The sequence below is a fragment of the Zalophus californianus genome, chromosome 14, assembly GCF_009762305.2.
Source record: "Zalophus californianus isolate mZalCal1 chromosome 14, mZalCal1.pri.v2, whole genome shotgun sequence".
In the NCBI taxonomy this organism is placed as follows: domain Eukaryota; kingdom Metazoa; phylum Chordata; class Mammalia; order Carnivora; family Otariidae; genus Zalophus; species Zalophus californianus.
Window position 1 is genome coordinate 93770293 of NC_045608.1, and position 22225 is coordinate 93792517.

The window sequence follows — 22225 nt, forward strand, 5'->3', positions numbered from 1 at the left end:
AAGAATTGTTATAAAGTTCTAGGAAATATCAAAAATATAACTATCTGAAACAAAAAAACAGAAGTTCAAGTGAAATAAATTAAATGAGAATTCTGCCACTAAAAAGATCGAACAATGTCAATCAGATGCAGACATGGGACAGAAGTAAACGTGGCGGTTTTGTGGAGGGTTTGACTGCGACCTGCCCTGGGTGGCAGGCCTGCTCCCGGCCGCAGCCTCCGCTGGGGCAGCCGTGTCACAGACGTGGAACCAGGCCCACCGAGGCACAGACTTCCACGTGAGGGCCAGCGATGCGGGTGCTGCAGGTCAGCGTCTATGAAGCGCGAAACGGTCTCAGGCGACACTGATGGACCTGTCAGCGTCCGCACGTCTGTCTGCCCCCTGCTGGAGTGCCGTGACACACAGACTGTCACTGCGGGCTCTCTGGAGCAGGTCTCTGAGCACCCGCGGCATGCCAGGCATTATCAGGTTCAGGCTCAGAGGACAGGAAAATGGGGAGTCGCCCATCACCCACCTGCGGCAACCCGGGGGACAGACAGAGGCATCAACACAGACGTCACTCCCAAGGAAACCAGAGCGAAAGGCATGAAACCAGGGAGAGCTCAGCCTGGGGAGCAAGGGTCACAGCCGAGCAGAGGTCACTGCGGAGCAGGGGTCACACTGGAGCGGGGGTCGCGGTGGAGCGGGGGTCACGGTGGAGCAGGGGTCGCGGTGGAGCGGGGGTCACCCTGGAGCTTGGGTCGCAGCAGAGCGGGGGTCGCAGCCGAGCGGAGATCACACTGGAGCTGAGGTTGTGGCCGAGTGGGGGGGTCACACTGGAGTGGGGGCGCAGCTGAGCGGGGGTCATGGCCGAATGGGGGTCACACTGGAGCGGGGGTCACACTGGAGTGGGGGCTCACACTGGAGCTGGGGTTGCAGCCGAGTGGGGGTCGTGGCGGAGCAGGGGTCACATTGGAGGGGGGTCACGGCCGAGCAGGGGTCGCAGCCCAGCAGGGGTCACAGCTGAGCAGGGGGTCGCGGCCCAGTGGGGGTCATGCCCAGGCCTGGCATCCTGCCGGCTCATGGGGCACTTTCCCCCTGCTGCCCCGGATGCCGCCTGACCCGCTGCTGAAGGGACAGACTCAGACTTGTGTTTTCAAACAGGAGAAAGCATTGCTGGTGGAATTTCCTGGGAAACGGCAGCGGTGCACTCCCTGGACCCCAAGAACATGGTCAGAGCAGCACCACGGATGGCCCCCCTGTGGGCCAAGGAGGGGAACCGGAGCCTGGGGAGTCCACACATGAGAATTATTGTCTGGAAAAGTCAGGGGAGGGGCCCTGAAGACCACCAGGTGGGAGGAGCTGTCTGGAACCTTCTGTCCCCACCGTGAGCCTGTGGGGTCCAGGGAACGGCCCCCTGGCCCTGTGGCGAGTGGGCTTGGGCGGCACGCATCCTCCAGCCGGAGCAAGGTCAGCTCTAGTCGCTGCGACTAGACTCTTCCAGACAAAATCCTCACGCGCGGATGCCAGCGAGGGGCGGGGGGCCCCAAGGCAGCAGCGGACCCCAGGATCCCATCCCCCTTCAGAGCTGCAGGGATGACACAGCCCAGGGTCTGGAGAGGCAGCTGAGTGAAGAGCCGGCCAGCCTTCCAAGGCTCTGAAATGTGGCAGGTTCCAGGCTTTCCTCGCAAGGTTTCCACAGGGCCTCCGTTGCTGGATGGCGACCCGACTCCTCTGGGGCCAGAGTCACCAGCGAGCGTGCAGAGGGGGCGTGGGCTGGACGTGTGTCTCCACTGGGGGTTGTTCCCACACCGACTGTTTCAAAGTGAGAAAGTTCATCTGGGATCTGCTCTCATTGGCCAGCGTCTGCGCCAAAGGCAAAGGTCACCAACATTTGAACTCTGTAAATAAGGAACTCCAACCTAAAACTGTGTGTAAGCTTAAATGTTTTGGTGGAAATACATGGGTAGTAACATTTCTTGAGAAGTTTGTTGCAAGAAAAGAGCGTTTGTCTTGAACAGAGGGCCGCTCACCCTGCTCTGCGTGCGTCTCCAGGCCATTCCAACCCGGCATTCCCAGCCTCAACCCTGCAACGTGGCCACGAGAGACATCGTCCCACGAAGTAGAAAGGTTTGAGGCCCCCTCCCTGCCACGTCCCCTAGGGCAGGCGCGCTGTCTGGACGCCGTCAGATGCCCTTGGCCCCGGAGGAGCCTGAGTCAGCCCAGAGGACAGGTCCCCACGCGGCGGCTCCTGGCGGCCTGGAGACTTTTCCACGTGGAGTCTGGGTGGGAGGGGAAGGGCGTTGAACCACTAGGGCAGGTTTTATTGGACTTGAAAAACAGAGGGACATCCCCTTAAAATATGCCATAAATTCCTGTCGTGAGATGGATGGAATGTGTCAGCCTCACCACGTGGAGTCAAGGGTAGGACAGGGCCACGGCGTGAGCAGCCCCCACGAAGCACGTCCGTGGGTGTGTGCCGACCATGCAGATGTTAATCGGGGACCCCGTGAGTGTCCCCACGCCCAGGACCACCCTGCCGCACCGCGCCACGAGGGGCTGCATCTCTGCTGCTCCTGATGCACGAGAGCGCAGCTTGGTGATTCCTGAAACAGGCTGCCATCAGCCCCGCTCACTGTGATTCTGGAATTCCTCCTTTCTTTTTAAAAAAGGAACCAAAACAAAACCCACATATTGTGTGTCTCAACTGCGGAGTATCACAGTCCTTCTGGGGGCCTCAGAAGAGTCCCACACGATCCTGAGTCCCACAGCCTGGGCTCCCCTCTCTTTAAACACCCAGGTCTCCCAAACAAGGCACTCTGTAACTCGTAGTAAAATACACGGGACATAAAATCTAGCATCGTGACGATTTTTAAGTGTAGAGATCAGTGACACGGATGAGCACATTCACCACGCGGCACATCCGCCCCCATCCTCTGCTCCCCGGTAAGACCGAGCCTCTGTCCCAACCCGAACCCACTGAACACTAGCCCTCGCTCCCCCAGCCCCCGCACCCACCGCCTGCCCTCTGTCCCCATGACCTGGTGGCTCCAGGACCTCACACAAGAGGAGTCCCACGGCGCTGGCTCACATCCCTCGGCACAGTGTCCTCCAGGCTCAGCTGTGTGGCAGCAGGTGCCAGAATATCCCTCCTTTTTAAGGCTGAATACCATTCCGTTACGTGGATGCACCACCGTTTGCCTACCCATATATCCACTCATCGACACTGGTCCGTGTCCACCTACGTGAGTAACGCTGTTAGGAACACGGGTGCACATGTATGTTTTTGAGACTCTGTTTTCAGTTCTTTGGGAGATATACTCAGTCTTCACTGCATTTTAATACATGCTTTCATATTTCTCTAAGCCACTTTTTATACAGGTTTATACAATTTAAGTTATTAATTGAGATATATTAACGAGGAGGAGGAGGGATGGGGAGGGAGGGAGAGGTGAAGGATGCAGGGCAAGGAGGGAGGGGAGGGACACTTTGGAAGTCCTGCCACCTGCCCAGACCCAGGCTCCACCCTGGCCTCAGCGCCCTCAGGGGGCCCCGGGCTGGGGACGGTCAGCTGAGGGCACTTCCCACAGGAATCCTCCCCCATGACCCGCCCGTGTTCCAGTCTCCCTGATGCTGCGTGGCTGAGTTCCAGCTTCTCATCGGTGGTAATTGCTTATAACCTCCAAGTTCCCATGGAGATTTACAAACGGTAGACTGTGGGGGCTGAGCGCAGGGAGTCTTCCGTCACGGGGCGTCTCCTTCATTTTTCCCGTGCCCCCAGCTCTGCAGCACCCCAGCCCCCCCACCCTTGTCCACTCCTGGTCAATGTGTGGATACCAGACCCCCAGCGTTTTCGCCCACAGGCCTCCCACCCCCCCACGTCTACCCCTTAGAACCAGGATGCTCACGAGTCCTCTCTAAACCGGGGCATTTTGAGGTACCGGGGCACTGGCAGTAATCACACTGGGCAGTGGGCATGGACCAAGAAAGCAGCCAGGAGTCAGCCCACAGAAGGTCCATGCAGGTGGACCCGGCTGCCCCCTCACCTGGGCGCACAGGTGCCTGACGTTCCCTCACCTGGGCGCACAGGTACCTGCCGTTCCCTCACCGGGGTGCACAATCGGGCTGCCCCCTCACCTGGGCGCACAGGTGCCTGATGTTCCCTCACCTGGGCACACACGCAATCAGGCTCCTCCCTCACCTGGGCGCACAGGTACCTGCCGTTCCCTCACCGGGGTGCACAATCGGGCTGCCCCCTCACCTGGCCGCAGAGGTGCCTGACGTCCCCTCACCTGGGCGCACAGGCAATCAGGCTCCTCCCTCACCTGGGCGCACAGGTACCTGCCGTTCCCTCACCGGGGTGCACAATCGGGCTGCCCCCTCACCTGGGCGCACAGGTGCCTGACGTCCCCTCACCTGGGCGCACAGGCAATCAGGCTCCTCCCTCACCTGGGCGCACAGGTACCTGCCGTTCCCTCACCGGGGTGCACAATCGGGCTGCCCCCTCACCTGGGCGCACAGGTGCCTGATGTTCCCTCACCTGGGCACACAGGCAATCAGGCTCCTCCCTCACCTGGGCGCACAGGTACCTGCCGTTCCCTCACCGGGGTGCACAATCGGGCTCCTCCCTCACCTGGCCGCAGAGGTGCCTGACGTCCCCTCACCTGGGCGCACAGGCAATCAGGCTCCTCCCTCACCTGGGCGCACAGGTACCTGCCGTTCCCTCACCGGGGTGCACAATCGGGCTGCCCCCTCACCTGGGCGCACAGGTGCCTGATGTTCCCTCACCTGGGCGCACAGGCAATCAGGCTCCTCCCTCACCTGGGCGCACAGGTACCTGCCGTTCCCTCACCGGGGTGCACAATCGGGAGGCCCCTCACCTGGGCGCACAGGCCAACAGGCTATTTCCCGTCCCCCAGAACTCTCAGGTGTTAATCCGGCCCTTCCTAAACCTCTTCCCCTCTGGGCGCAGTGACAGCACACCTCTCTCGTTAAAGCCTGATCCCTCTCTTTCCCTGTTTAGTACACTAAGTTTCGCCATTTTTATTTGGAGGATGCTATAAATACAGAGAAATAAATTTCATCTCGCACACATAATTTTCAAAGGTCCAACTGTGCCCCCGTGTGGTGACAGAAGAGACTGCAAGCCAGAGAACCTGCATCCGGAGGGTCTTCAACGCTTGCAGCAACTGCAAATAATCAGGGCTAATGGTAGTGCCACACCAGCTTCTGCGTCAAACTGTGGTGTTTGTAATGCCTCATCTTATGATCTTGTTTGTTCTTTAGGGCCAGATACTATGTTTATTATCTGCTTTACCCATTTATTTACTTCCTCAACAAATATTTCTTAATGCATTTTATATTGCCCCCCCAGCATTTTAAGCAGTTGCTTAACAGGAGGAGTAAGACCCCTCTTATGCAATAGGATTCTACAACACCACAATCTGTCCTCCCTCCCAAAGCCAATTACTTGGTACGTGAATTTCCCAAAACTGCAACACTTCGGGAAAAGGGGAAATCTACGACGTCTTGGGTTTCTTTATTCCAACCCTTTTCCCCATGAAGAAGCCACCATGGCAGGAGGTTAGGGTATGTATCATACAAGCAGGTGCCCTGTGTCTCCGGATGCAGACAATTCTGAGAAAGTACATCAAGAGAATTCTGGAGTTAGAAGACCAGAACCCGAGTGCCGCCCTTCCAAACACCTGCTCTGAACGTCACTTTCCTCACCTAGAAAACGGGGATAAGACGACCTCCTAGTTCACAGGACTGGCACTAAAACGGAATCAGGTACTGAGCTGAGCACCTCTTAAGGACAGGCAGTGGGAGGTGAGAGCTCGCCACCGGAGGAGAGGACAGAACCAGAAAAAAAGTTTGGAGAACACAGTTTGGAGAACTCACATACTAAAATTTATGTCCGAAAACCTGATTTCCAGGTTTCAAAATTGTTGGCTAAGTCCCACTAATCGCTACCCGCCCCCAAAGAGCCTCCCCATCCTCCCGCCTCCTCTGTTCCCACTGCACGCAGGGTGACAGGCTAGTAACTCCGAGCATGCACGCACCCTCTAATTCTATAAAGGGCCAGCTTCCTGATTGCATTAGCAGCATGAGGAAGTTCCAAATTACCGAGGGGCCTTCTCTCCCTGCACAGCTATCTGACAGCGTAGTATAAATCAAAGGCCTCTTGCTTCAGAGGCCTGGGAGAAGAGTGAAAGCACTGGAATTATTCCCTGCTGATCAGCAGGTGGAAGACTCCCAAAGCAGATGAGAGAAAATTGCATTTCCCATTCTCACTGTGGTTAAGGGGCTTTCACTGAAGCCTCCTGCAGTCCAGCACTGCTCCCACCCCTCAGATGCTCCAGCACCCCACATGGCACTTACGCTATTACTCAACGAATGTACCCAGATTATTATTTACTTAGGGGAGCCCGCTGGGGGAACGTCCCCCTCTGGTGGTTGTCACCTCATTATACTGGGAAGTGGGCGCGGTGACGGTCCCTTGGCTCCTTTCTCGGGATGAAAAGTTCTGGCACCTGTGGGGACCATACAAAGCCCACTGCGCTGCGCCCTGCAACCGCGCGAATCACACAGAAGCAGCTCCATCAGGAAGAACTGCTGTGAGCGTATTCGGCAGGACAGAAAGGCAACTGTCCTTATCTCCTGTGAGAGTGTCATCTTCATCTGTGCTTTGTCTTGGGGACACCCCGTTCACATTCCAGGGACCAGCAGTCTTAAAAACAGAAGTAGACATTTTGTGTGTTTGTAAACCACATCTACAGTTCCTATTAAACACAGTTTCCCCAGGATCCTTTTATCTGACATTCTAAAAAGTCGTTTTTTTTTTTTTTTAAAGATTTTATTTATTCATGAGAGGCAGAGGAGGAGAGAGAGAGAGGAGAGAGAGAGAGGCAGAGGGAGAAGCAGGCTCCCAAGGAGCAGGGAGCCCGATGCGGGACTCGATCCTAGGACCCCGGGATCATGACCCGAGCCGAAGGCAGACGCTTAACCATCTGAGCCACCCAGGTGCCCAAAAGTCGTTTCTTTTTAAGGACATTTCTCCCCAAAACGTGCTTTCAAGCTGCAGTTCCACAGATCTGAGATGTGCAGCTAGGCCTTTGCTCTCGCTTCGCAGTGGAGCTGGTGGGTGTGGCTAAATTATGATTTTTATTCTAAGGGAAGGTTAAGAAACATCTGCTGCTTGATGGAAACCATGTGTTATTACAAGACGCTACGTCAGGCATTTGAACACGACATATTCCTTACAATTACACGTACGAAACAGAATTCCCACTAATGTTCTCATCACACACCAACTCAACAATCTTCCCCTGTAACTCACAGGGGATTGATCAGTGCAATTATTTTGTAAAGGTCTTTGTCAGTGAATTCAAAATAACCAGAAACAGTAATTATTATTATTTAGGATTCAAGTGTTAATTTTCCAGCTGAGATGCAGCCTCAGCTACAGGTGTGGATAAAGCAGAAAACAAAGCCGCGTGTGCACGGCACGTCTTCTGGGAGGGAGAGCACCGAGAGTAGTCTCCCTTTGTCCTGTAAGGAGGGTGGGTGCTCCCACTGCCATGCGCTGGAAAGAGGGCCCTGCGGTCTCCAGAGAATCTGCTGCCACCGCGGCTTGTCTTCACAGCCCTGCTGGTCTTCTTCGTCTGCAAGCGTCAGAGAGAAAGGGCCCACACAGGCTGGACAAGAGCACCAGGCCCCCCATCTGCCCCTGGGATGTAAGCAGAGCAGCGCGAGCCCCTCCAGTCTCACTGCCTGAGCTGCCGAGACCCACATCCGAAGTCTGAGGAGGGCAGGAAGGAAAACCCAAGCACCATTTGGGGCCAGCTCTGACGGCCACATACCCTGCAGAGCACCATGAGGGGGCCAGGCTGCTGAAGCTGGGCTGCAGTTCAACCGCGCCCCTCACCAGGTCCTGGGTCCCCCCTTTCATGTGGTTGTTCCTAAACACCTCACACCTGCAAGTCCACCTGCGCGTCGTCAGCCCTCCGCCCGAACCACCAGGACTGAACCATCACACATGCTTAGCTGGACCCACCAAGACGAGAGAGAGGGGCCCGACTAGCAGAGCCAGTGAGGGAAGAGGGTGCATCCCTGCTGACCACGGGAAAGGAGGGGCTCCACAAGAGAGTCACGGACAACGCTGTGCCCGTGACGAGGAAATGCTAAGTCCCTAGAAAGACAAATGAGCAAAATGACACCCACCTACTCTGTGTCTCTGTAGAGGATCCAAGTCCTTCTGGAGAAACTGGGGCCTCGGAAGAGTCCGACAGGAGTCACCTGACACCAAAGCCAGACCTAACGTCACAGGAGAACTTCACCCCAGCGTCTCAGGAACACGGACAGAAAACCTTAACAGAATATTAGCAAACTGAATCTACAAGCATTTGAAAGGATCATAGGGATGCCTGGGTGGCTCAGTCGGTTAAGCACTCAACTCTTGATTTCGGCTCAGGTCATGATCTGAGGGTCATGGGATTGAGCCCCTCGTCGGGCTCCCTGCTTAGTCAGGACTCTGCTTCTGTCTTTTCCCTCTCCTTCTTGCCCCTTCACTCTCTCTTGCTCTCTCTCTCTCTCTCGAAAATAAATAAATAAATCCTTTAAAAAATCTTTAAAAAGATGATAAACCATGACCAATCAGAGCTTATCCCAGGAGTACAGATTGGACAAACACCTGAAAATAGATCAATCAATAGCTGTGGGAAAATATTAATGACAAAATCTAATGTCTATTCAAAAATTTTTAGGGGCGCCTGGGTGGCTCAGTCGGTTAAGCGACTGCCTTTGGCTCAGGTCATGATCCTGGAGTCCCGGGATCGAGTCCCGCATCGGGCTCCCTGCTCAGAGGGGAGTCTGCTTCTCCCTTGGACCCTCCCCCCTCTCATGTGCTCTCTCTCTCTCTCTCTCATTCTCTGTCTCATATAAATAAATAAAATCTTAAAAAAAAAGTTAAAAAAAATGAAGAAAACCTCTTGGGGGGCCTGGGGGGCTCAGTCATTAAGCGTCTGCCTTCAGCTCAGGTCATGGTCCCAGGGTCCTGGGATCGAGCCCCGCATCGGGCTCCCTGCTCAGCGGGAGGCCTGCTTCTCCCTCTCCCGCTCCCCCTGCTTGTGTTCCCTCTCTCACTGTGTCTCTCTCTGTCAAATAAATAAATAAAATCTTTAAAAAAATTTTAAGAAAATGTTTAAAAACAACTCTCAAATAAGTAAAAGAATGTCCTCAACCTAATAAAGGACATGTAAAAAAAAAAAAAACCTACAGCTGTAATCTTAACAGGTTTTTTTCAAAAGGATTTGTTTCTTTATTTGAGAGAGCAAGCGTGTACACACAAGCAGGGGTTGGCAAGAGAGGGAGAGAGAGAACCTCAAGCAGAGTCTGTACTGACCCTGACATCATGACCTGTGCTAAAACCAAGAGTCAGACGCTTAACAGACCGAGCCGCCTGGGTGCCCCTCATCACAGCAGAGTGTTTGATGAGAGACTTGAGTTCTTTCCCTCCTCAAGCTGTGAACAGGGCAATGCTATCTGTTCTCACCACTCCACTCAGCATCACACAGGAGCTCCTAGTCAGTGCGATAACCATCTCCCCTCAAAGAAAAAAGGGAACGGGAGAAAGGAGAAGCAATTAGCCATAAATACTAAAAAGAAGAAATAAAATATTTACAGATGACCTGATCCTGTACATGGAAAATTCTAAGAATTCTACAAAAAACAACACACACAAACAAAAAAAGAACTACCAGAACAGGCAAGATTATCTTATCAAGACTGCAGGACACAAGATCATTATGCAAAAAAAATCAATCCTATTTTCACATGGTATCAACAACCTGAAATTAAGAAAACAATTCCATTTACAATAGCATCAAAAATAATACGCTACTTAGTGTTAAGTATAACAAAAGAAGTACAAGATTTGTTCACGTAGAACTATAAAGCGTCTCTGAGAGAAATTACAGATTTAATCAAGACACATTCCGTGTTCATAGGTGAAAAGATTCAGTATCATTTATACTTCAGCTCCGGGCAATCACTCCCAAAATCCTGGCATGTTTTTGTAGAAATCGACAAAGGGAGCCTATTATTTTTATGGACAAGAAAAGGACCTAGAATAGCCAAAACAATCTTGAAAAAGAACAAAGTTAGAGAATTTACGGCTTTTGAGCTGCCAACACCGTGATCAGCATAAGGACGGACGTAAAGATCAGCGGGTAGAACTTGAAACTGCAGGACGTTCAGAGTCTGCACAGCAAAAGGGACACAAAATCACGTTCTAAAGAGTCACTGGAGAGAGAGGTCTTTCTATCAAGGACTCTCTCGACCCCGTAGTACATTCTCCTGTCGTGTGCTGGATTCAAAACAGGGAACCAACCAAAGGCAACGACTCCACCTCATTCTCTGTTTTGACTCACACGAAGGCAGTCATCTGGAGACCGGGGTTTCATAAACTCCCTCCAGTGGCTGAGATGGAAACTTGGCAGTCATGAGGGGAGAAGCAAATGAGAAGGTAATTTGTACATAAATTACACGTGGAATTTATATGGGAAGATTATTTCCTCTAACATGGCAGTGGGGATGTTGGATGTTTGGGGGAACCAGCAGGGTGCAGGAAAGCTGACTGCTGCCTGCAGGCTCTCAGGCTGGGAGAAAGGCTTACTACGCAGTTCTGAACCGATAAAGCAGGGTTTCAAATGAAAACTCGGGGCTTAGAGAATCAGATTCACTCTAAAATATGTGTTCTCCACACCTGACTTGAGATAATAATTTAAAAAGTCAAACAAACCCGAGCCACGGCAGAAGGTTCAACAGTCCCAGATCTCAGTGCCATGTCTACCTGTTGTAATGAACATCCCTGGTGGGAATCTGAGACAAACTGACCCTCAAACCCTGTGGGCTGTCACTAAAATCATAATCCCCTAGATATTCCTGCAGAATGAACCCCAGACTTGACGGCATCTCCCTCCGCTGGGAGGCAGAACAATAAAGAGCCGGAAAAACCACAGCCTGTTTCCTATCGCATGATTACCTGGTTGCTTCCCAGTGCTAGGAGATGGCCCTGGAAAAGTCCCTGGTGCTCTAAAGTGCACCCTACAAGACGTCCCCAGGCCAGGAGCATGGGTTCTGCCGTCGACCCTCTCTGTGACAGATGGTTGGGAAGCAACGTCTTCTCGCCTCTACCCGACCGGCCCACCGCACGCCCCCTGCTCTCAGCAGCAACACACACAGAGGGTGCCTCATCCCGGCCTCTGCCTTCTCCCAGAGACCGCCACAGCCACATCCCTTCTCCTGGTTGTCTGTCCGCGTGCACAGTTCACACAATGTGTGCTACCAGCTCCCTTAAGAAAGAAAATGCTTTTGTTCTCATGATTCGTCTCTTCTTCAAGAGCCATTTTAGAGACTGCAGCCAAGCCCACGGGCGTGGGGGCTCGGTCCCCAGCTGTCGGGGCCGGGATGGTCCCAGCGCTTGCACGGCTCATGCAGCATGTCTGACTGGCGTGTGCATTGTGTTCTAAAGTTAATCCATCACGCAGGAGCATTGTCTGACTGCAGACTCCTCTCGTGGAGCCCTGTCCTCCCAGATCGCGTCCGTCCTTCCAGCCACGGGGCCTCTCCCCGTCCTCACCATTCCCTGTGCTCCTCACTCAGAGACAAGGGACTGTGAGCCTACAACACCCCACAGTCAGCGCTGTATCTGGGAAAACAGGGGTGGGCATGGGGCATTCCCCTTCGGTCTCCCTGACCCAGTTAAAAACAAAGAAAAATCAAAGACTTCTACTTCAGGCAGGAAGGCAGTCAGGACACTCTGAAGGGTCCTCCTCACTGCAGAACAATTAGAGGCTAAGACTTGATTTTCATGCCAGGACTGGGTTTACAAGAAGCAAGGGGTGCCCTAAACACTCCCAAACCAGGGAAACCCTCATGAGCAGGGTCCGGGGGAGGGAATGTGGGTGGGAAAATACACAAAGTGGGGTGCCCTCAGAGAGCCCGCCAGAATCAGGATGACCTGGGGTTGTAGAGGGGGTACAGCAGCTCCAGACCCTGCCTGCAAGGACTCGGAAGTGCCCACCTGGGTCCTCTGGTTCTTGCCAGAGCAAGGTCACCACATTCCCACAGATTACCACCCACTGAATATGAGCCCACAAACAGCACCAACCGTGAGAGGAAACCACTTATATGAACAACAAACAAACAAAACAGATGTAAACCCACAATGACATCAAGTATTTAAATGGTCAGATTCAGAATCTTAAAAATTAGGTGTAAACTATTAAGGAAAAAAGACAGAATTACCAAAATAAATGAGCAAGTAAAAACAGACTATAAATGATCAGGCATATTTGAAAAACATCCAAATAGAACTCTCCTAAGTGAAAACTATGATTTTTTAAAATCTCAAAAGATGACTAAGACAGCAGATTACACACAGATGGAGAGGTTAATAAACTGGAGGTGCGGGCACCTGGGGGGTTCAGTCGTTGGGCGGCTGCCTTCGGCTCAGGTCATGATCCTGGAGTCCCGGGATCAAGTCCCGCATTGGGCTCCCCGCTCGGCAGGGAGTCTGCTTCTCCCGCTGACCCTCTTCCCTCTCGTGCTCTCTATCTCATTCTCGCTCTCTCAAATAAATAAATAAATCTTTAAAAAAAAAAAAGAAATAAAAAAATAAACTGGAGGCGCATCTGAAGAAATTCCCCTGAGAAACGAGAAGAGGGAAAATGTAATAAAGATTGAGAGAGGAATTATGGCACGAGGAGGTTGAACAAATATCTATCTATTCAGAGTTCCACACACACTAGCACGGAAGAAGTTTTTAAAGAGATAATGCTTGAGAATTTCAGGAACAAATAAAATTCATGAATCTACAATACATCCTAAACAGAATAAAGGAAAAGAAATCACCCCTAGACACACGGCAATGAAATTACAGAACACCAAAGACAAAGATGATCACCTACAAAGCCAGCACAGTCAGACTAACAGACTTTCAACAACAAAACACAGAAACCAGAATCCAATGGGAAATGTCTTCTAATGAAAGATCACTGTCATCCTCTAGCTGTATGTCCACCAAAACTAGTTTTCCACAGTAAGAGCAAAATAAAACCCTCTCAGATAAACAGAAACTGAGGGTTTACCTCCAGCAGAACTTCCGAGAAGGCGAGCACCAATCCCGCAAGCCGGCTGAGATTTACTCACACACAACGCGGCGTAAGCACACGTATCATGTGTAGGTGATACGTTACACGAATATCTTAGATGTATGTTAGATATCCCTTATTTTAACAGAAACAATTTCTTTTCATTGGAATGTTTCTCTTTCCTAACAAATTATTTGTTACTTAAAAAAAAGGAAGATATGAAATATTAGAAAAATGCTGATGAGGTAAACTGGTAAATATACATTAAATAAAAACAAACATTGTAAAATAACAAGAGTACCTAATTCGGGGATGTAAAAATGCAGAACTAAAATACTGTACAATTTCAGTATGTGAGTCTAGAGAAGAGCAGAGGTATATATAGTATTTTAAGATCTATGTATTGTTTGCAAAGAAATTAGAATATTAAAGTTAATATAAAATGTAAAATATAAATGTAAAGTTACATTTACTAAGTTAGAAATACAATACAAAGTAAAATTTCAATGGTGATAACCAAAAGAATAAAAATAGAGTAAAAAAATAAATGGAAAAGCAGATGTCTGTATATCACCAATGGGGGAAAAGAGATGAGAAAGGAGAAAATATACCCCATAGAAACATGAGGTTAAATATAAATATATTGGACTCAGCAGCTGAAAGACAGTGTGAGAATAAATCATCAAAGTCTAGCTACATGTTGTTTATAGCATAAATATCTAAACTTAAGGTACACAAACACTAAAAGTAAAAATGAAGACTATACCAGGCAAACATTTATTAAAAGAGAGTTATGATAGGGGCGCCTGGAGGGCTCAGTCGTTAAGCGTCTGCCTTCAGCTCAGGTCATGATCTCAGGGTCCTGGCATCGAGCCCCACATCAGGCTCCCTGCTCAGTGGGGAGCCTGCTTCTCCCTCTGCCGCTGCCCCCGCTTGTGCTCTGTCTCTCTCTGACAAATAAACAAAATCTTAAAAAAAAAAAGAAAGTTAGGATAGTCATATTACTTCAAAGAAAATACATTTCAAGAGAGAAGCATTGTTCAGGATACAGGGAGCTCCACACAATGAAGAAGGGTCAATTTGTCAAGGATATAAAAATTCTAAATGTGTATTCCTTTAATAACAGCCTCTCCCCCCACACACACAAACACATGCACACACACACATACACAAACACATATACACACATACAAACAGTTAATCTCTCTACAGGGAGAGAGAGGAAAATTCGTAACCAAAGAAGAGATTTCAACTTAGCTCTCTCAACCATTGCTTTTGGTCAAACAGAAAGATATGTAAACCTAGAAGATTTGAATGACACATTCAAGAGGGTTGATTTATTGGGTAGATCCTAGAAGATTTGAATGACACATTCAAGAGGGTTGATTTATTGGGTAGATCTAGAATCCTGACTCAAATAAGGAAAAGATACACATTCTTTTGAAGCACACATTAACCCAATCCTGGAATTATTCCAATAGCATTAAATTTCAAAAAAGTAGTGTCATTCAGATTATGTTACCTGACTATAATGCAATTTAGAAATCAACCATAAAAATATGGAGAAAAATTCCCATGCATGTGGACATTTTTAAATATACTTCTAAATAACTTATTTGCCAAAGAAAAAGATCATAGTGAGTACAAAAGAATAATTGCATGACTGACAGTAAGAAGATTATATATCAAAACATGTGAAAGGAGGCAAAAGTGATGCTTGGTAGGACATGTTATGTCATTGAAGTTCTCCTTAAAAAGAAGATAAGCCAAAATTAATGAATTAAATATAAAAGAACTTTGAAAGATTATTAGGTATAACATCAGTTCACAAAAACCTATTGCATTTTTATATGCCAGCAACAGTCAACTAGAAAAGGTTGGGTTTCGTGGGGTTTTTTTAAGTATCATGTATCAACAAAAGTATGAGCAAAAAAAAATAAACTAGGAATAGATCTAACAAAAAAATGTGCAAGTCCTATATGGAGAAAATCATAAAAATCGTATCTGAAGACCTTAAAGAGAGCCTAAATAGACTGATATACTGAGTTTATGGATGGCACAATTCAAGTCACAAAGACGTCACTTCTCCCCAAATTGATTTATAGACTCCATACAGTTCTGATCAAAACTCTTAACAAGTTTTATCAATAAAACTGACACACTAATTCTAAAATTTATGAAAAAACAAAGGCCACAAATATCCACAAACCGTGTGAAGAAACTTCCCAGATGTCATGACTTATTGTGAAGCTATAGCAATTGAGACAGTTCGAGAATAAGCAGAACAGAAAGTCCAAAATAGGCTCGTGCATTTACAGGGACTTACTGCATACCAGAGATGCGTCGCAGACCAATGCAAACGGGATGAGCTTTTCCAAACTGGGGCTGGGACAACTGCCTACCCCGATGGGAAAGAAGTCTGATCAGTGCCTGACACCACATATGAAATACCCATTTCTTACTACTTAAGGACTTCGCTGTGAAAGGCAAAGTTTTATAGATTTTTAGAAGTAAAAAAGAAGCGGGGCGCCTGGGTGGCTCAGTCGTTAAGCGTCTGCCTTCGGCTCAGGTCATGGTCCCAGGGTCCTGGGATCAGGCTCCCTGCTCCGCGGGAAGCCTGCTTCTCCCTCTCCCACTCCCCCTGCTTGTGTTCCCTCTCTCGCTGTGTCTCTCTGTCAAATAAAGAAATAAAATCTTTAAAAAAAAAAAGTAAAAAAGAAGCTATCTTTATGATTCCAGGTTAGGCAATGCAGTCCTAAAATTAAGAACTTCTGTGCATCAGAAGATTTTATAAAGAAAATGAAAATAGGACAAGGCAAAAAGTGAGAGATGATGGGGATAACATATAAACAAGGAAGGTGTTCAGAAGCCATAAGAAACGACTACAAATCAGGAAGAAGACAACCCGGTGGGAAAAGAGTGATCAACATGAAAAGGCACCTCAGAGAAGAGAAAGCACAAAAGGCAAGAAAACAACAGGGAACTTGACTTATAGCCAGAACGGCTACTGGAAAGACGCAAGTTAGGACCACAGCTTCAACTCTAACACACATCTTCACCCGGACTCACAGACTAGGAAGCGTGGTGCAGGGCTGCCGAGGGTACGGTGGGGGTGCAAGCTGAGACAGCCCCGCAGGAACGTGGTTTGGGGTTGCCCCATACATCTGCATTCTGGGATTCAGCAGCTCCACCCTCAGGCTCCAGCTCAGGGGCACCAGGAAACCCAGCACTTTTCATAAGAATCCAAAACAACCCAAATGTCCATCTACAAGAGAATGGTAAATGCATCCTGTGACACTCCACATGAGCTATTAAATAGAAGTCACGATAAACAATAACCACACAAAGTAATATGGATGAATTCTGGGTACATAGTGATGAATGAAAAAGCCATTCACAGACCCAAAATCCCCATATATGTGTGATGCATTTTTTTATGTGATGCATTTTTTCCAACCTCAAAACCAAGCATAACTCCACAGTATGCATGCAGCAAAACCCCACACAAAGGGAGCACAACAAATGCAAAATTGAGGGAATTAAGGGGGCAGCACAGGAAGGTGGGGAGCATACAGGGAGTCCTCACAGTATTGCTAATGCTATAGATTTCAGGTTGGCTGACGGGTTCATTTTAGGATTACACACAGATTTTGGTATCTGCTTAATTTACATAATTTTTAACGGGGAGGGGGAAGGGGAGAAGAACAGAGGGAGCCATCCAAGTAAAAGCTATTAAATGTTACCACTGGGTAAACAAGTACCTGTGATGCTTGTCTGTGTCTGCCCCTCCCATCTGCTTCGCAGAAACACCGCCTCCCTCCTCAGCAAGCCTTGCTCCTGCCTGTGTTCCCAGTCCCCGCCTGGACCCTCCAGCACAGCCCCCTCCCTACTGGCAACACCAGCCCTGGTCTCACCACAGCCCATGACACCACTGGCCCTGCTCCCTGCCGGTGCCTCCATTCTCTGCCCACAACACTGTGGCCGCCTTTCCCACACGAGAGATGCTCCCCTCACTTGGTGCCATCTGCGCTGCCCTGGTGGATCCAGAAAGCTGCCACACCAGCCCTGCTCTCCCACCCACTGGCCGGCTCTCCCGTGTGCCCAGGCAGCTCAGACCTGACAGACTCCCGGGGAACTCCCTGTGTCTCATCCCCCTGCGGCCCCGCCCCCCTTCCTGGTTCAGGGTCTTCTTCCAGCGGCCACTCTGGACCCCTCCTTCTCACTAACCTGCCCAGCAAGTGACAAGACCTGGTGGTGGTAGCTCAGAAACTCTCCCCACAACTCCTCCCATCTGTTGGGATCACCGGGAACTGGGGTCTCCAGCTCCAGGCTCACTCTGCCCTCAGCTATCAGCAGTGCCTTACACACAGATCAGAGGAGCTCAGACATCTGCCCAAAAATACGTAGTAACTACCACTGCCTACAAACCTAGCTACACATTAGAATAACGCAGCGAGCAAAACTCCTGATGCTCGGGTCCCCTCCAAAACCAATTAAGTCAGAATTGTGACTGGTGGTGTCTGCAACCTTTCAAACATCCTAGTCCTGTTCCCGTTTTTGCCATAAAGGACTCCATCAAGGCATCCCCCAGAACCCCAACCACGATGGTCCTTGTGTCTAGAAGTCCTGTTTCCTCTTCTGTTAGAATCCCATTCAAGGTCTTCTTCCAGCAAGAGTGAAGTAGGTAGAAACCAGCCATTGCTCCTGCCACAAGAACTTGGGGAAAACAGGTACTTGCAAACACCATGTTTTAACAGACACCAGAGAGCTCTGGAAACTAAGAGGGCTGAAAAGTCTGGCTCTCTGCACGGGACATCAACCTAGTGCTCGAGAGGCATGCACATCTCAGGAGTGTGGCCAGGCCTGCAGGACAGTGGAGGTATCTAAGACTAGACAAACTCCCAGCAGCAAGAAGGCCTACAGAGCACCCAGGAAGAACCGTGAAACCACACGGGGACTGAGCCATACTTGAGGCTCCAACAAGGCCCTACCCCAAATCAGTTGTTGAATTTCGGCGATCAGCCCCTCCCCCTGTGCGCCTACAGAAGAAAGGCTGAGGTGTTGGGAGCTCTAGATTTCTTCTATGCACGATGCTGGCGTGCCACTAGGAGCAACTGGGACAGTCGCATGGTGTGTCCACTGAAAGCATCAGGCCTGGCAGACCTACGCAGAAGGGAGCAAGGGGGACCAAGAAGTGAGTCCTGAGGATCTCTTTGGGACAGTACCTGGCAGGAGTCCAGAAGGCTCTTTGGAACATCACAGATTGACCTCTTGAGGCTTCCAGGACTGTTTTGGGTAAGTTTGGGGAGGGGAGGGGGCTAGAGAACTTGCAATAGCCAGAGCCTGAAAAACCGTTTCCATGACAGCTGGGGTGGCCCGAGGATGGTAAGGGGGTCAAGGGTCGCCTCTTTTCATCAGAAGAGGATTCGGGAATCAGAAATCTATGAAAATGGCACCACTGCAAGGTAGGTAAAATTAAGTGAATACCACGCGTGGCTCTTCTCCTATAGACTAGGGTTGGGAAGAGCCAGCAGCCCCTTATGGCAACAATACGGAAAACATGTTGCTCTTTTCTAAGGATCAGGATCAAAGTCATGTTGGCAGAAAACATACTTTCACCACAAAGCTATACTCTATTAATTCCTGAAAAATGACACTCATTATAGGGAGGTGTCCCTGCTTCTTGACTAGATTTGAGATTTCTTCTTTTTTTAACGTGGGTGTTTTGGTCACACATTCCCCTCTACGCCCTGCATTACCTGCAGCACACAAGCTTTAGTGTTTTTCATTCACAGGCTTCTTATTTCTCGTGATTTCCTTTGTTCGGTTACTTGAGGAGTGCTGCTTAACGTCCACACAACTGTGACTGTCCCCGGTTTCCTTCCACACTGTGGATTTCTAAATTCTGCAGAGAACAAGGCGCAGTCGCTCAGGCCAAGTGTTGACATAAGCAGGAAAGCAGCCGAGGGCATGGCTGAGACCAGAGGTCACCCAAACCAGCACAGACTGGCAGGACAAGGGCCACGGGAACCCGGGAGAGCCAGCGGCCGATGATCGCGGGAGCCGCAGGGAGGAGATCCGCCGCCCCCCCAAGGCTGCCCGCGGTGGGAGGCCGCTGCCCCGAGGGCTCTGCACGGGCGTCCATCCCTGCACACAGCGGAGGCCCTGCGCTGCCCGGACGCAGCAAGCAGCAGGCGAGGAGAGCCGCCTCCGACCGAGCCGTGGGTTCACGGACTGACTCGTTCTGCCATGTTTGCGGGGAGCCACCACGACACCTTATGTGACTCGGGGGCAACCAAGCTCAATGTGTAGCGCGACCCCCCTGCGTCTGGAGCCCCCAGCCTGCTTTACAATCGCTGCCCCCGCTTTCCCACCGCATACAGCTGGCTCGGTGCAGAGGCGCCCAGGACAAACCCCACCGCGGTCAGAGAACAGCTTGGTCTGCGAACTGTTGAGAGCCAGCCCACAAGGCGCCCAGGGGCGGGGGGCCGGGAGGACGCTGCTCCCGGGGCGAGCGCGGCCCGGAGGCCTGCTGGGTCTGCAGGGCGGCCGCACGCCCCCCTCCGCCCCGCCGCTCGGCCCCGTGCTGACGGGGCCCGGGGGGCCCGGCAGCCGGCGCTGCCTCGCCTGCCTCCCCCTCCGCCGGTGCCCTCCCGCCCCAGGCACCAGGGAGCCCCGCGGCCGGAACCGCGGAGCTTGGACAAACCGCTAGGTCATCACCGGCCCGCCGTCCCTCTCCTCCCGCAGCTCCAGGGACCTCCCTACGCGCGAGCACGGGCCACGGGCCACCGCCAGCCAGCACCCCAAGCCCCGCGATCCAGGCGGCGAGCGGCCCGGAGCGCCCGCCTCCCCCGGGCCCCGGACGGCGCGCGGCATCGGCCGGAACCGCAACTTCCCGATGTGCGCGTGGCATGCCGGGACTCGCGGTCTCTCCACAACCGGCCCCAGCACGTGACTGGGCTGCGGCGGGCGGCCCGCGTTGCATGCCGGGACGCATAGTTTAACGACCCTGGGCCCCGGCTCTCCAAGGGAGTTATGGGACAGGGGAGCGCGCGGCATGCCGGGACCTCGCAGGGCACGCCGGGGGTTCAGGGCAGCGGCGCGCGCTGCACGCCGGGACCCGCAGCCCCACGCCGCAGGAGCTCCCGGGGCACATGGGGCGTGGCCACGCTGTTCCCGTCCGGCCGGCTCCCAGGACGCTCCGGGCACCCGCGTCCGACGCAGCGCCTCTTGGGCCTCGCGTGGGCGTGTGTTTACACGCGGGCCCCGCCACGCACGCACGCGGCGTCACGCGGCGTCACGCGACGTCAGACGCTGTCCCGGAAGTTGGCGCGGGCCGGGCGGCGGGTGGAAGCCGGTGCCGGAGCGCGAATTGCAGCGCCGTCGCCTTCGCGGCCTGGGCCGGGGTCGCCGTCCCGTCCACCCACCCGCGATGGGCAGCGGGCCCTGAGCGCCCCGCCCGCTCGCCTGCCTTCCCACAGCGACCCCGCCCGGCCGCGATGGAGGCGCCGCCCGCGGGCCGCGTTCCCGCCGAGGGCACCCCGCCGGCGGCTGTGGCCGAGGTGCGCTGCCCGGGCCCTGGGCCGCTGCGCCTGCTCGAGTGGAGGGTGGCGACGGGCGCGGCCGTGCGTATCGGCTCCGTGCTAGCCGTGTGTGAGGCCACCGCCTCCACGCAGCCCGCCGGACCCTCCCCTGCCCGCGCTGGCTCCGGGGGCTGCGTGCGCGCCGAGGGCAGGCTGAGGTCGGAGCGCGCCGGCGTGGTGCGGGAGCTGTGCGCGCAGCCAGGCCAGGTGGTGGCCCCCGGGTGAGTGGGGTCGGGGGGCGGGGTCTGGAGGGGTCCTGGGCCGGGCACTGGGCAGGAAAGGTCCCCGGGCTGCAGCCAAAGGGCCTGAGCTCGGGGAGCACTTTGCGCGTCTGAGGGTCTTTTCCGCAGTCGGAGCGCAGTCACCACCGCGGCGTTTGACTTCAGCAGCCGCCGAAAGTGCAGTCCTGAGGAGGGGAGGGCGTTCGGTCTCCTTCTGTAGCCCCCCGCCCCGGCTGCGCGGACGCGACGACCAGGCGCGCTCCACCTCGTTACCGTGGCGTAAACTGCTGGGGATGGGTGCACTCCCGGGGCTGCTCGTAAAGCTCCAGAAACGCGGTTGTAAAGGCTGGTTGTGCATCGTAGCTCACGGGGTGCAGCCTCAGCGCGGGTAGTTCAAGATGACGCAGGAGTAGCACGTTGTAGCTGCTTAGAGCTCCGTTTCAACCTCATAAGGGACTGTTTTCTCTTGTCCATCTACACCTTGCGTCAGTTTCCCGGTGTCGTGCCCTGAGATTGTGTTGATGTGTGGGCACAGGTGTGTGATGTAGACATGACTCATGTTTTCACTGTCCGGAGCAGAAACCCGGCAGGTGAGCATTCTGGTTCCTGCTGCGGTGGTTGGTGCACGGCTTCGCTCTGCCGGGGCCGCGGTACACCTTAGGCTCCTAGGTGCTCAGCGCCCTTCTGCACCCTGCGGCCGGCTGGTCGTGCCATTTGCTCTGGTCTCTGCTCCTCTCCCTGCGGCTGCACTATAACTGCATCTGTTGAGCATCTGCTTCCTGCCCTGCCCACCAAACACTCCTGGCCTCCGTCCCAACCCCACAAGCCTTTTCCTGTGTCCACTTCTTCCCACTCATTGTTTGGAGAGGGCACCCTGGTCCTTGGCCTTGGGGTGAGGGCCTACGCCTGCCCAGTGAATGCAGGCAGGGTGGGATGGGAGCTGCCTTGGGGCTGCACCCTCCCCAGGAGCTGTCTGGCTGCTCTCCTTTGGAAGGGAAACAGTTGCTGGGCTGTACATCTGGCATGCTGTGGCACGCTGCCATCATTACTTTGAGGTCAGAGCCTACCTAAACCTGTGAGCCCATAGTTGGGGAGATGAACCCCGATGCTGGTGTGTCACTGTGTAGAAGATTCCTGAGGGGAAGGATTCTTCATTTCCTTCTTTTCCTCCAGTTATCCAGAAAAGGCCAGTAGGGTCCAGGCAGATCACGGACTAGTTTGCAGCTGGTTAGAAACTCCATGTGCAGTGCTTTGATCACATCAGCCGGACTAGCAAAGCAGAGTAACC

At 52.4% G+C, this 22225-nt stretch overlaps 1 protein-coding gene and 1 long non-coding RNA gene across 8 annotated transcripts in view; one reads left to right on the forward strand and one right to left on the reverse strand.

The window, feature by feature from the left end:
• Window positions 1-4370: 4370 nt before the first annotated feature.
• LOC113926179 lies at window positions 4371-20054 on the reverse strand. Of its 4 annotated transcripts, XR_003521213.2 has the most exons (5): window positions 19840-20054; window positions 18893-19038; window positions 16203-16398; window positions 8203-8348; window positions 6889-7643 (listed from the first exon to the last, which is right to left on the reverse strand). It is a non-coding gene; the product is annotated as an uncharacterized LOC113926179 (long non-coding RNA). The 4 variants fall into 4 exon arrangements; XR_003521215.2 differs by lacking the exons at window positions 6889-7643; window positions 8203-8348 and adding an exon at window positions 4371-6709 and having other exon boundaries at window positions 19840-20052; XR_003521216.2 differs by lacking the exons at window positions 6889-7643; window positions 8203-8348 and adding an exon at window positions 12597-12688 and having other exon boundaries at window positions 19840-20053.
• A 237-nt stretch (window positions 20055-20291) lies between these two features.
• The window catches only part of CTDP1 (CTD phosphatase subunit 1), a 55187-nt gene continuing 53253 nt past the window's right edge, over window positions 20292-22225 (forward strand). For 2 of the 4 annotated variants that reach the window (XR_003521210.2, XM_027600790.2), the window contains exon 1: window positions 20292-20937. Coding sequence is in view for 2 of the 4 variants with exons in the window: in XM_027600790.2 (XP_027456591.2) it covers window positions 20633-20937 (305 nt within the window). In the remaining 2 variants the exon portion in view is untranslated. The remainder of the gene's footprint in view (window positions 20938-22225) is intronic. The other 2 variants (XM_027600789.2, XM_027600791.2) reach the window with 2 other exon arrangements.